At 30.8% G+C, this 13,502-nt stretch overlaps 1 protein-coding gene across 1 annotated transcript; it reads right to left on the bottom strand.

The window, feature by feature from the left end:
- Positions 1-213: 213 nt before the first annotated feature.
- Positions 214-10,277, bottom strand: LOC118056847 (ADP-ribosylation factor GTPase-activating protein AGD12). The gene is made up of 9 exons (XM_035069233.2): positions 10,018-10,277; positions 8,110-8,200; positions 6,743-6,824; positions 6,484-6,559; positions 4,411-4,574; positions 4,061-4,199; positions 3,871-3,987; positions 3,350-3,445; positions 214-784 (listed from the first exon to the last, which is right to left on the bottom strand). Exons 2-9 carry the CDS (start codon positions 8,144-8,146, stop codon positions 503-505), a joined length of 993 nt encoding a protein of 330 aa, XP_034925124.1. The 5' UTR covers positions 8,147-8,200; positions 10,018-10,277; the 3' UTR covers positions 214-502.
- Positions 10,278-13,502: the final 3,225 nt, after the last annotated feature.

The raw sequence follows: 13,502 nt of genomic DNA, 5'->3' as shown, positions 1-13,502 counted from the left end.
TAAAAAAAAAAAACTAAAGTATTTTCAATACTTTCTCCGAGCATTACTTAACAGTTAATCATAAGAGTTGCGGAAGAGAGGGCATGACTGAAAAGTGTTATTAATCCGATGAAACATATCATAAACCACGATTCTCACGAGGTAACCACTATGACAATCGAAAACAATATTGAAATTGATTTTGGTAGACACCATAATATATTACGAAAAATGTTTGATGAAACTTTAAATTCCATGATATATTACAAAAAAAAAAAAATGAATGTGCATGTTCTTTTGTACATGTTGCTCCCTCTTATTTCAAAACTTCAAACATTGTCAAGAGTTCACAAACAAGCAACGGCCTCTTACAAGTTAGAAGTAAAACTAACAAAACAAGAGAGGGGGAAACATAAACTAAGGAATAAATCGAAAGAAGTGAACTATTTACTGGTCATTCCATGTAATAATTTCAATCGATATGGTATTTTATTGAAATGGAAGGGGTGATTAAGATTTATATTTACTGGTCAAGAGGCATCCACTCCAGTTCTACTTGTAGTTCCCCAGATTCAACATTCTGGAGTTTCAATGAGATCTCCTGTTTCACCTTGCCGTCAACAATGTTTATGATGCTATCATCTATGAGGGCGTTGTCCTGTGATTTCAGCCATTTTCCAATCTGCATATTTCCAAACATTTCTGGATCCCCAAATGCCATTGCTGATGTAATCAATGGCTGGATGTCAATCTCTGCTTCCCCCATTATGTCATTGGCAGAAAATGTGTCATGATCAAAAACGCTCTGCAATGCATTACAAACAAAAGGTAAGGCAAATAGCTGCCATGAGCAAATTAGAATAACCAAGAATTTGTTCATTGACGGATAAAGGAAAGAGGATTCATTTAGGCTCCGTTTGTTTGCTAGAAAGTAGTTTTCTTTTGAAAAATGAATTCCGGGGAAAGTAAATTCCGGGAAAATGAATTCCGAGAAAGTATTTTCCGATGTTTGGTAGTGTAATGGAAAATGGGTTGGAAAACACTTTCCAGTGTTTGGTTATGTCATGAAAAATGAGTTGGAAAATAACTTATTAATATTTTATTTTTCTCAAGTTTATTAAAATAATGAGGAACAAATCTTACAAATTAAAAGGTTGAATGAGAATGAAATTGAAAAAAAAATATAATTTTATAAATTATCTCAAATAAAATAAATAACAATCAAAATAATAGAGATCAAATCTAAAAAATTAAAAAAAAAAAAAAGATGAAGAAATTAAAATAATAATAATCAACATTTCATAAATTATTTCAAATAAAATAAGTAACAATCAAAAGAATGATGACCAAATTTGATAGATAAAAAATTTCAATAAAAATATGATAAGGAAAAAGCAAATAGCAATTATAAAAATAAAGACCAAAGTTAATATAAAAATAAAATTTTAAAAGATAAAATTGAAAAATAAATATTCAAAACAAAATATATATATATATATAGCAATCAAAAGTTTGAGGATTAAATTTAATATAATTAGCAAATAATGACATTTCTAAATTTTTCACAACTTCCGGAAAGTGTTTTCCCCCTAAATTTTTCAGGAAAACACTTCCCTGAAAACCAAGCTAAATTTTCCTTTTACTGGAAAGTGTTTTCCATTGACCAACTTTCCTACTGGCAAACAAACACAAGAAAGTTTGGAAAGTGATTTTCCGGAAAACAAACACAGCTAAAGGGAAAACACTTTCCTGAAAACCAAGTCAAATTTTTCTTTGACTGAAATTGACTGGAAAGTGTTTTCTGTTGACCGGAAAGTAATTTCTGTTGACTAGAAAGTATTTTTCGTTGACCGGAAAGTGTTTTCCGTTGATCAACTTTCCTAATGACAAACAAACACAGGAAAGTTTAGAAAATGATTTCCCGAAAACTACTTTTCAAGAAACAAACATGGCCTTAATGAGATGTAGCAAATTAGTTTTAGTAATAGCAAATTTATCACAAAAAAAAAAAAAAAAAACACAAGTATTTGCCTAATTACTCAAGATAACTATGGAAGTAGTTGTGGTTTATAACGACAATACAAGTATTATATCCCCCATAGTTTTAAAACCTAAACTGACCCAGCAGGGTGACTCAAGGCAAACGTCCTTTTGTTATCCATATACGATTTCACTTCAATACAACAGCACAACCACTATTGGACTCTACAACAGCCTTAGTCGCTACGTTCTGTTTTTAATCCTAATCACTAATTTCTTACCCTCTTCAATCTTCTTCTTCCTAATCCACATGAAGATTTCTAGACTTCAGTTAAAAACCCGTCCCCAGGTCACTCCTATGAAAGAATCAAAAGATAAAAAGATTTATAAGAGAAAAAAAAAAATTACTTGCGTGGTAAAACTCTAGATATTGATGGCTGTGTGGATGGTTATCTCCAGACATTGATGGTTGGGGCTGTTGCGTTTTGGGTGGAGAGAGAGGAAGGGGAAGAAGGCTGTGATGTTATTAGTGGCAGGTGCCGGCGTGTTTTATGGAGGCAGGTGGTGATTTGATGGGAGAAAGGCAAATCGACAGGAAGGTGCATGGGTGGCATGGCTGTTTGAGGGTGGTGGAGAGAAGAGATGGTTGGTGGCAGAGTTCTCTTTTCCTTTTTTTTTTTTTTTTTTTTTTTGGCATTTGACATGTTGCAGCTTCCAAATTTTTTTACAGGTCAGGAGATAAATTCTATAGCGTTCCCCTCTCCTCTTTTGATTTTTTCAATCTAAATTTCCAATAAAACTAACGATGGCAATTTGACCAACTGCAACCTGCCCTGCCCCTTATCTAAATTTAATTTTTTTAGTTCAACTGGAGTTGAATCTCCTAACTTTCCAGGGCTTAAACCAGGTCAACTCCTGGATAAGGTTTAACGATGCTATATTCAATAACTTACTTATGTATTCAAAATGAATACACGAACACAACCCTTATAAATACTACATATGGGGGGTCAAATAGACCACATTAGGTTAAAAAGTAAAATAACTAGGAAAATAGTGAATTTCCATCTCCAAGTTAAAAAAAAACAGCTAAAGAGTTTTAAGCGTGTTTGTCAGTGTGGTAGCAGTTGCTTTTCAAATAACTTTTCGTACCGAAATGTATGTCAATGATGTTTTTTCATTTTTTAAAAATCATTTTTGACATCAGCACATCAAAACGATCCAAAAAATACAAACCGCACTCAATTTTAGCAAAAAAATAAAAAACAAATGAAATTTTTAAGAACACAGAACCGCGTTCCCAAACATAGTCACTCTTGTACCTTTGGATCCATAACTGGATGAATAGAAAATTCGAATGCAACATCATAAAAATTATAAACAAACTTACCAACTTTATGGGCCCAAAATCCTGTGGAACAGATAGCATGAGTTCTTCATTCCAGACTGGATTCAAGTTGCTCTTCATCACGGTGGTTTGAGCAGTCTATTAACACAAATCACATTTTATCATTAGTGACTAGCATAAAAATCAAAGCAACCTCTTCACTTTCTTAATTATAATATAATATTCTACCAATCAAAATTGATCCATAAGAATGAAGATGTATTCAGAACATTTATTTGTCACTTCAATTAAAAAAAAAAAATTATGAAACTGCAGTCAAGATTTTACAAAGGTCTACGGGTTGGCCAACAAATTGAATGGTATATTGGTATCAACCATTTATCAAATGGTTGTGATTAATATTATCCTTGGTAAAAATAGACAAAAAAGAATCTCTACTTGGCATGGCACCAAAGATCTGGCACCTGATTTTACAAATAGAATTATTATGAACTTATCTCAACGAAGAATTTGGAGAAATAAAAGTGGAAAAAAATAAAAATAACGATACAAATTTCACTAACCTGTTTCCCAAGAGCAACGATCACATAGGGATCACTTGACATCATATCTCTAATAGCTAAATTTGTACCTTTTATAACTTTAACCTTCAATATTCCCATAAACTCTACTATGCCATCCTGTAACAATTTCTCAATGTTATCCAAGTATGAAAGAGAGTATGGAAACAAAAAAGGTAAGCCAAAAATTTACCAAATTCTGTGAGACACTCGGAATTTGAAAACTATCAAAAGGGTTTGTGGATAAACTTGACTTGAGAGAAGATGAGGAAGTCTTCCCCGATGTGATCCGCAAACTAGGTTTCAAAAATTCTTGAAGCTCATACTTTGACCTGTGAGAAACGGAATAAGATATGTAAACACTATTAACATTCAATCTACTAACATCAGTAACTTTCTAGTGATAACACCATGCTTGATCTAATCTGCAATAAAATGGACTTAATCTTTCCATATAAGTTTTATACTAGTATGAAAAAAGAAAATTAAAAAAAAAAATGACAGGTTAACAGGGTGAGTGTTTTAAGGCAAATCATTTCTAACCTGATGAACCTTGTACGCTCCTCATTACTGGAATTTGGCCCTGGCTTTGAAACTCCTTCAGGTAAAAAGGCCTCATAAATTGAATTAGCAGACGAGTTTCCTCCAACTTCGATCATGGCATCGATTTCATCATCAGACCATTCATCCAACGTCACGGATAAAACCTGAACAATCCAAATTAATCATGTTCTAAACAAAAGAATCACTTGTTTGAACATGGTAAGATCAGCTATAAGCAAACATACAAACATCAATTGGAATTCATACTTTAAAAAGCAGGCACATACTTGCATGAATGTTTTGTGTGGAAAAAAAGACACATAAAAAGTTAAATCTTATTTCATTTTGTACACTCAAAATGTGACTAACAATAACAAAACGATAAAAGAAACTTAAAAGGTCAAATACTTACACAACGGCTAATTCATAAGCTTTTGTGACTAATTCAGATTAAACAAAGTGGTTGCTGTTAGAGTCAATGAAACAAAGAAGTCCAACATATAAAACAAGAGACTAATTAAATACAATAAAGAATATAATTAGGCATCTTATTTTTTCTTCTAGATCGAAACATGCTCCTGGAATCAAACATGGACCATATTCTGGATAATTCAACCATTCATTTTGTGCTCCTATAATCCAATTGATCTTTCTATTTTCCTTGGAAAATAACTTAGAATTATCAATCACCAAATGATTGCAATTATGCAAGCCACATGTACTCATTACATGTCATATTTGTTGCATCTTATGATATTTACAAATCACATTAATAAAACATGATAATAATTAAATCCATGGTTTTCTATTAATTTTTTCTCGTTTATTCTTATGATCTTTAAGTTGTTTTACAAAGAATAAAATCGTCAATCCCATTCCATCAAGAGTGGGTCTTAAGTGAAGCAAGGGATCATTCACCTAGGTTTAGTTTACTTGTAAACAAATTTCTCAAATTGTGAGACACATGCGACAAATAGTGTTCTTAAAAACTTTTGACAAGGAATGGAGAAAGGCTACAATGGGATTAGTATTTGATTGTTATGAAATTTTGATTTTCTATGATTATTCTAGTCTTTTAGTACAATTTAGTAGGTTTTCCTGTCCTTATCAAGACTTTGACTATCAAATATTGGTTTTTCACTTTTATTATTTGTTTTGATGTCTGTATATAAGCAACCTAGCTAGGCATTCAAGTTATGTATGGTGCTTTGATTCTTCAATAAATTGATTTTCTTGGGAAATTGATTCATGCTATTTTTTGTTTTCCTCAATTGGTTCTACAATAATTCCAACCTACCCTCATTTCTAATATCTAACAAGTTATGGTAATCTAAGAAGGGGATCAGCTGTAATTTTTCCTTTCCTCTAAGATAGGAGCATTCTCTCTTTCCCATTTATGTGAGATCTATCCTTTCAGTTTCCAAGATTGATTTTCTTTGTTCTTCACTTGCAGTCACTAAATTCTAAATAGTTCTTTGTACTTTTTGCTATTCATAATTATCTTTTATTTCCTCTGTTTTGGATTTTTTTTATCTCTACTTGCTCACATTGTTTCTTCATTATCCTCAGTGTATCTTCACTTCTATATCATTGTTTCCAATTCTAGATTGTAATCTAGGGTTATAAATTATACTGAGTCATGGAGGTTGATGTTAATATGCTCTCGATCAATGAAATGAATCAGATACAGCATATAAAGATGGGATGTTGAGTGCATCACGTTTATTATCATGAGTTAACTTCTCCTATATTGAGCCATAGTATGCTCTATGGTATATTGAATTATAATCTAATGAAATTTCTAACCATTTTCTCATTAAAAAAAAAAAAAAAAGGTTCTTCGCTTGATATATTCAATCAAGTGCCCAGTAGAACAACCCTACAAGAAGGTCGAGGATAAAAGGATTATACAGTTTCATTTCAAAACTGAAGCATGTTCTCATGTCTATTACAAAATGCAAGTAAATATTGTCACTCAAATTGCAACACCTAAAACAATTGGACTATACTTCCCTACAACAATTGGTTCCTATCATTGAGAAAATAAAATTAGAGGCAATATGGAATAGTTACCTTCGAGATATGTGTACCAAGACTTCTGTGTACACCACAGCATTTTAAGCATATGAAAACCCCAATATTTGCTGATCTGGAGGAAAGAGAGTTACCAGATTTCTTAAAAGCACGGGGTCAAAAAATAAAATAACCAGCCTAAACATGACTTCAATTTAAACATATGCACAAAATATAACTTTTCAGATTGCTAATAAGAAGTGTGCATTTAAGCTCACGCATATTCACAGCCACAAGGCATTAACATTATTCAACTTACGCCCATTTTGGATCCGGAGCACCACAATCAGCGCAAAAGCGATTATCACTTTGGAGCAATAGATCTTTTAATCTTCTTTTACCTTTGCAAAAAAAAACAACAAAATGTAGTGATTAAATATATAGAATAGATAAGATCTTTGTAACACGATCAAATAAATTGATGCTGAAAATGGGAATGGTGGGAAGAATACATGGAATGGGAGGTATTACAGTCATTAAAAAATGATAAAAGGTTGGCTACTTATTTGCAGAAGATACAACAAAAGGCATCAAATCATACATACTTGTTGATCCAGCAAAAAGCAAAGTGTCCAAGTTCCAACAGAAAACAAAGAAAATACATGGTGTAATTGATTTATCTTATTTCATTAACAAAAGTAGGGAGAATGGTGAAAACAATAAAGGAATAGAAGCATTGTGAACAATCTGGGAGTACTTCCATTCCTCCTCTAATCATTACTCACATCTAACAACAGTTTGGTGTTACTTTCACATCATACACTAAAGATTTTCAACCAGTAGCATGATTGCACATTTGTTACAAGCTAAAGAAACACCAACATGATTTTCATTGTATGAAGCAATGTAGTTTGTAGAATAAATGCAACTTGGTCAGTCTCAATAAAAATGAATGTCAAGTAGAGACACCCATGAGAAATCTACGCGGTACATTTCAGTTAACCAATAGATAGGGAAGTCCAATATTGTTCAAGCAATCATCAAGTTTCTTCAACATAGCAAAATGATGAAACTCTTAATCATCAGTTACTATACAAGTTTCTAGAAAGGGATTATCAGAAAGAAATTCCATCATAGTACTTCAGTTTTGCTATCTTACCAAAATAAAGCCAATACTCCATATCATGTCTAAACATATCACAAGTCAAACAGATTTGCGTTAGGAGTGAATAAAATTCTAAATTTCAGATTCAAAAGCAAAGATTTTCGGTATCCATGGTCAGACTACATTCTTAAAGTTGAGCATTTACAATTAAGCAGTGTTACTTCATGTAATGATACTCAAAACAGCACCAACTAATATAGAGTTCATGGCATGATTGGTCACTTTGACATCCATCGATTTTCCACAAAGAATTATTTAAGTTCCCTATGTCTGAGAAAGTTCCATTTTTTTCCTTGTAGAGAATCTAAATCAACAAGTAATAACGGAACAATCTACTTTCACATGATGATAAACCTCTATGCAAAAGCTTAGCAAGGGAAAAATCCCTAAATTTGTTGCTTCCATCTTCTTCATAAACATTTCAGGGCTGCTGCAGAAACCTTTAACATTAAAAAACATTCAAATTACAATAGTAAACCTGTTGACTATTCTTATGCTTTATTGCTACTTCACCAGCATACCTGACGCAACCTGCTGAAGCTCTGACAAACGACTCATTGCTTTGCTAATAACAAAAAATCATTCAACAAAATCCTGTCTCCACCAAGGTATCTGCACAAAATGACCAAAAAGAAAGGAACCCAGTTCAGCAACAATAATAGAAAACTAAAATATTTGGTAAAAAAAAATAAAAATTCCTTTTGCCTTTTCCCAATTTTTAGAAAACATAATGCAATCCCAGGATTTGTGCTTGGCAACTGGCAAAAGCAACTGTATAGCCAAGGCATAGAGAAGAGGAGGAAAATCAAAAACTAAAGTAGATGCTGTCCAAACCAGAACTATTGACCCACCACAAATACCATATAATAAAATACAAAGATGGTCAAAGTGTCCAACTAAATAATTACAGCCAATTTTCCAAAGACCCCTCGTGACACAGCAAGTGTCCATAACAAATAGATAATAGAGACACACCTAGCAGCCTTGACAACTAAAAAATTAGAGCAGCTTTTCTGGTAGAAGTAGAAAAGGGGGAGAAGAAAATCAGTTGGGTGCTCTTCCACAAAGAGGTCCTATGGTGTGGCTGGTGCACCACTGAAAAGAAAATAATCAAGTTTAGGTTCTTGGTGCAGATGGATGCTACGGACAAAGAGGAAAGAAATACTTGTATCGTTTGTGGAGGCTCCTTTGCAAAGGTCCCATGACACCTATGAATAAAACAAATGCAAGGCTTGACATTACAGAACCTAGATATCGCAACTCAAAACACAGAGTAGCAAGGGGGGTCAAAAAAACTCAAAGCTCTTGAGTAAAACTCAGTTAGTAGGTTCATCTGTTTTGATTGAATTTGAGAGCATCCAACTTTTGCCATTCAAAGACCAACTAGTTATACAATGAATTGTAAGCAGAATGGTTTTGACCTCCATGATGAAGCATGTAGAACGCTCTCTAGCAGTGCTACAAGCCCACAAACCTGAGCAGGCATCAACATGTATTGTGCCGGACCAGCATCAGGTACTCGCAAAATGCTAGGCCACAAACACTTTCTGATGCCGTATCTCAAACAATCACCACTCTCGGGTATTGTCACTAGTCGCCTGTTATATCCTCACAAAATGAAAGGCAATGTCTAGCACTGTTTTCCCAGTTCTATTGATGCATTGTTATTTGCTTGCATTATCTCAAGATTCAATCACAGAGAAATGATAAAATTTTAAGCTTTACATTGAATTGGATAAATATCCTGTTTATGGTCAATAATTCAACACCGTGAATAACAATATTTAAGCTTTAAAATCTCCTCGTCGTTGAAAATAGAATAGTATAACCCAAAAAACCGATTCCCGACACAATCATCAAATTTCTTATTTCACCTTGCATTCATCATTAAATCCAATCTGAACTATAAAACTGTAGACTTCCATGTAGAAGATCATCCAGCAGGAGGACGATGCAGGAAATCTATGAAATGCCAAACATCAGCAACAAAACGCCCTGGCTAGCCACGTGATCTGCCTTGCCTTATTAGTATGCTACTGTTAAGCACGCCTATAACCCCCCCCCAAATTAAAGTTAACATGATCGGCCCCACTAAAAAAATGAAAAAACTAGATAGAATTCAACCTAAAATAGAATTCCAAAACCAAACCATCACATAGAACCCACCGATCCTAATGTCTCAAAAACAAAAATTACAAATAATAATAACAGCATGACAGACCCAATGAACACTTCAAAAATTCAAAAAAGAATCATAATAACACCGAACATAAAAGTAGCTCAACGATCTGTTTGGATGCTGAGAAAACGCAGGAAATTAGGAAAAAGAAAAATATAAGAGAGATGGAGATGGTGGTTTGCGAGATTCCACGATTTACTAGAGAAACAAACAGATGGTAAGTATAAGAAGATGAAGAAGAAGGTCTAACCTTGCGAAAAGGATGGATAGTACCGTAGAGAATGTTTATGACTCGGAAAATCTGTGCAACTGCTCCTTGTACAGAATGTTTTTCTTTTTCTAATTCAAGTTTTAAGTAAAACTGGAATTGGAAATTAGAGTCAGAGAGAAAGAATTGGAATGATCTATATACAAATATATTGAATGACAGAAATCTGAAATTTGATTCAATTTTTAGTATTGATGAGAGTAATAAGATTTAATTGTTTAATTGCTTAAAACACAATATAAGAGTTGAATGAGAGAGTTGCAGAGTTGTTTTAGAGTGATTTTTATTTTAAAATATATTAAAATAATATTTTTTATTACTTTTTTAGAATTTATTTTTAATGTTAATAATTGAAAACAGTTAAAATATAAAAAATAATAATTTTTAGCCAACTGTTTAGACCGAGTAATTAAGCACTGTTAAAATGAATTATACATAACTTGTCACCTAATAAGCACGTCAGAATCTTCCACGTGTTTGTATCCAGTACTTTGTTATCATCAGTTTTTCCAATAATGAGGGGGTATTTCCAATAATCAGTTTTTCCAAGTTACGTTTTGGTTTGTATTTTAAAATACAACAATAAATATAGAAAATTATTTAGTTAAAAAATATAAATAAAAAAATAAAATATTAATTTATTTTTAAAATAGTTTTCATGTGAATTTTTATATTATTAAACAAGAAAATATAATGAAATATGTTTCATTTGTTTTTTTATTTTTATTTTTTTATTATGAGATAGTAATTAAATACTAGCTTATAATATGTATTAATATTTCTCAAATATATCAAAAATTAATTTAGGATATAACTAATCAATTTACAAGGCTTGACGGCTTGGATAAAAAAAATCTAACACAAATAAATGAATGTGTATGAATTATCAATGTCGAACATGTGCGATAATCGTTCTTTCATATTGGGATTTCTTTGGAAATAGAAAAAAAAATAAAGAATTTTTGTTTGATTTTAGAAGAAAAAAAAAATCAATCGTCATTTAGTATTTTAATAATTAAAAACCCTAACTAGTTTTAAGACCTATATAAGAAGACTAGTTGTGTATAGAGAAAAAAATATCATTCTTAGTGGCTATTTGGTAGTGTGGCTGCGCGTGAGGTTCACCCGCAGCCACACTACCCAGTGTTTGGTTAAAGAAAAAGAAGTTTGTTTTGTTGTAGGGCCCACTAATATTTAAGGCTGAACCGCAGGTTTTGAGAAGCAACATTTTGCTACTTCTCATGCTGACAAACCAACCTGTTCATTGAACAGTGGAGTCATGCTCCACTGCGCACTGTTCACGTGAATAGTTTTTTTTTTTTTTTGAAAAACCAGTGCGCAAAGTTTATTTTTTTTTGAAAAACTAGTACAGTTAATTAATTGCACTCGTATTGTTCACGTGAACGTGAACAATATTTTTTTTTTGTTTTTTTAAAAATTAGTTTAAGGTAAATTTAATTTGTTCGTACTGTAATCTTAATTTTATTTCTGCTAATATTTTAGTTAATTTTATTGCACGCAGGATAAATCATGATAACTGTAGTTATTGTCGAATGAATTTTGTACATAATGAAATTGTTGATTTTTTTTTAAAAAAAAATTGTGTTTTACTCGAAAAACTAGTACTTAATATTATTTAATAACACTATATGAATTAGAAGGATATCGCATAATGATGTAGCATTTGTGAAATTTGATCGCAATTCCAATTATGTTATTGCCGGGTCCGGCCCAGTAAAAAAAAATCAGTTTTTATTTTTATTTTTATTTTAATTGTGTTCTATTCAAAAAATTAGAAGGAGATCACTTGATGACGTAACAAAAGATTCAGTTTTTGTTGTTGCGCGCTTAAGAAACCATGAAAAATATAGTCCTTGTTGGATAGATTTCGTATGTGATAACATTGCACATAGTTTAATAAAATAATAAAAAATATTTGATATCAATATTATTTATTTTATGATGTAATAACAGTAGTTAAATTTACAATATTTAAATTAAAAATTATCAATATTAATATATATTTTTTAATTATTTTATAACCTCAATTTGAAAATTATTTTTTTTAACCAAACACATTAAACTACTTTTTCTTCAACCACAATTTTAACTAAACACCTATTTTTTCAAACCAACCTTAACTAAAAGTATTTTTTATAAAACAACTTTTTTCAAACCACAACCACAAAAGCTACCGCAATACCAAACACACATACACATTATCTAATGTACACTGCATTGTTTATTTGTCTGATATAAACCAAGATATTGTTGTGTTTTTTAATTGTTAGTATATCTAAGGTTTAAGAAAAGTCATTATCGATAAAGAAATTGTTATTTTATTTAGTTAAAGCCTGGTCACTCTAGAGTAAAAAAATTATATATTTTTTTTAATATTGAGAATACATCTTGCATATAAGTTTGTAATCCTTGATATTGAAACTAACAAAATAATTTTTTTTGTTATTTTTAAATTATAGATTAAGTTCTCATGACTTTAATAAATTGGTTACTAAATCCAAATATTAAATATGTGAGGGTACAAAAAAATGGGAAATTCAAAATTAATTGCAAAATAATTTTTTAAAAATTAAAAATTTATTAAAAATTGGACGAAGACCGTGTTTAGTAAGACACAAATAACATGTTTTTATCAATGTTATTTTAACCATGATATCAATTCAAAACAAATTATCATTCATCAACTTAAAACCAAAAAACATCAACCATCCACACAAATTTTATTAATTTCACCTACTTTTTTTTAAATTTCATGTCAATTCAAATAAATTAAAATAAATTCAAACAAAACTCTTGCACTAATATAATGTTCAAAAAAGCAATATCAATCCAAAAAGTATTCTCGCAATTCAACACAAATAACCACATAATTTCAAACTAGAAAAAAACTTAAAATCAAATTAATAGTGTCCAAATAGTCTAAATATTATACAAAATAATAAGCATTTTGTTTTAAAATTTCACAATTTATCCAAAATCAACCTTTCGAGGCTTGAAATGCTCAGGATATATAACTAAATCAATTGGAATTTCATATCATGGAATTTAATATAAGATGTATATTGAATATGTTATACTTGAACCTAATATAAAGATTAAAAAAAAAAGTAAATCTCTAACATGGGATAAATTAATATAAATGCCATTATGTTAGTGTATATGTTTTATAGCCAATCAATTGGTTACACATGACATTGACTTTATTTATGTAAAAATATTTAATTTTTAATAAAAGCTTATTCATTTTTAATATTTATGAAATATTTGATTAATGAATCTAGAATAAAAATAAAATTTTTGGAACAAAAATATTTTGTAAAGAAAATTATAAAATTATAATTATGAGATTTCTATTGTATTAAATTATTGTTTTTAAATATTTCTAGTTAATGCTTTATTAACATTGGATATTAATTCAAGCTGTTGATACTGACACATATTATATA

The sequence above is a fragment of the Populus alba genome, chromosome 1, assembly GCF_005239225.2.
Source record: "Populus alba chromosome 1, ASM523922v2, whole genome shotgun sequence".
Lineage (NCBI taxonomy): Eukaryota > Viridiplantae > Streptophyta > Magnoliopsida > Malpighiales > Salicaceae > Populus > Populus alba.
This window is presented reverse-complemented; position numbering and strand designations above follow the sequence as displayed.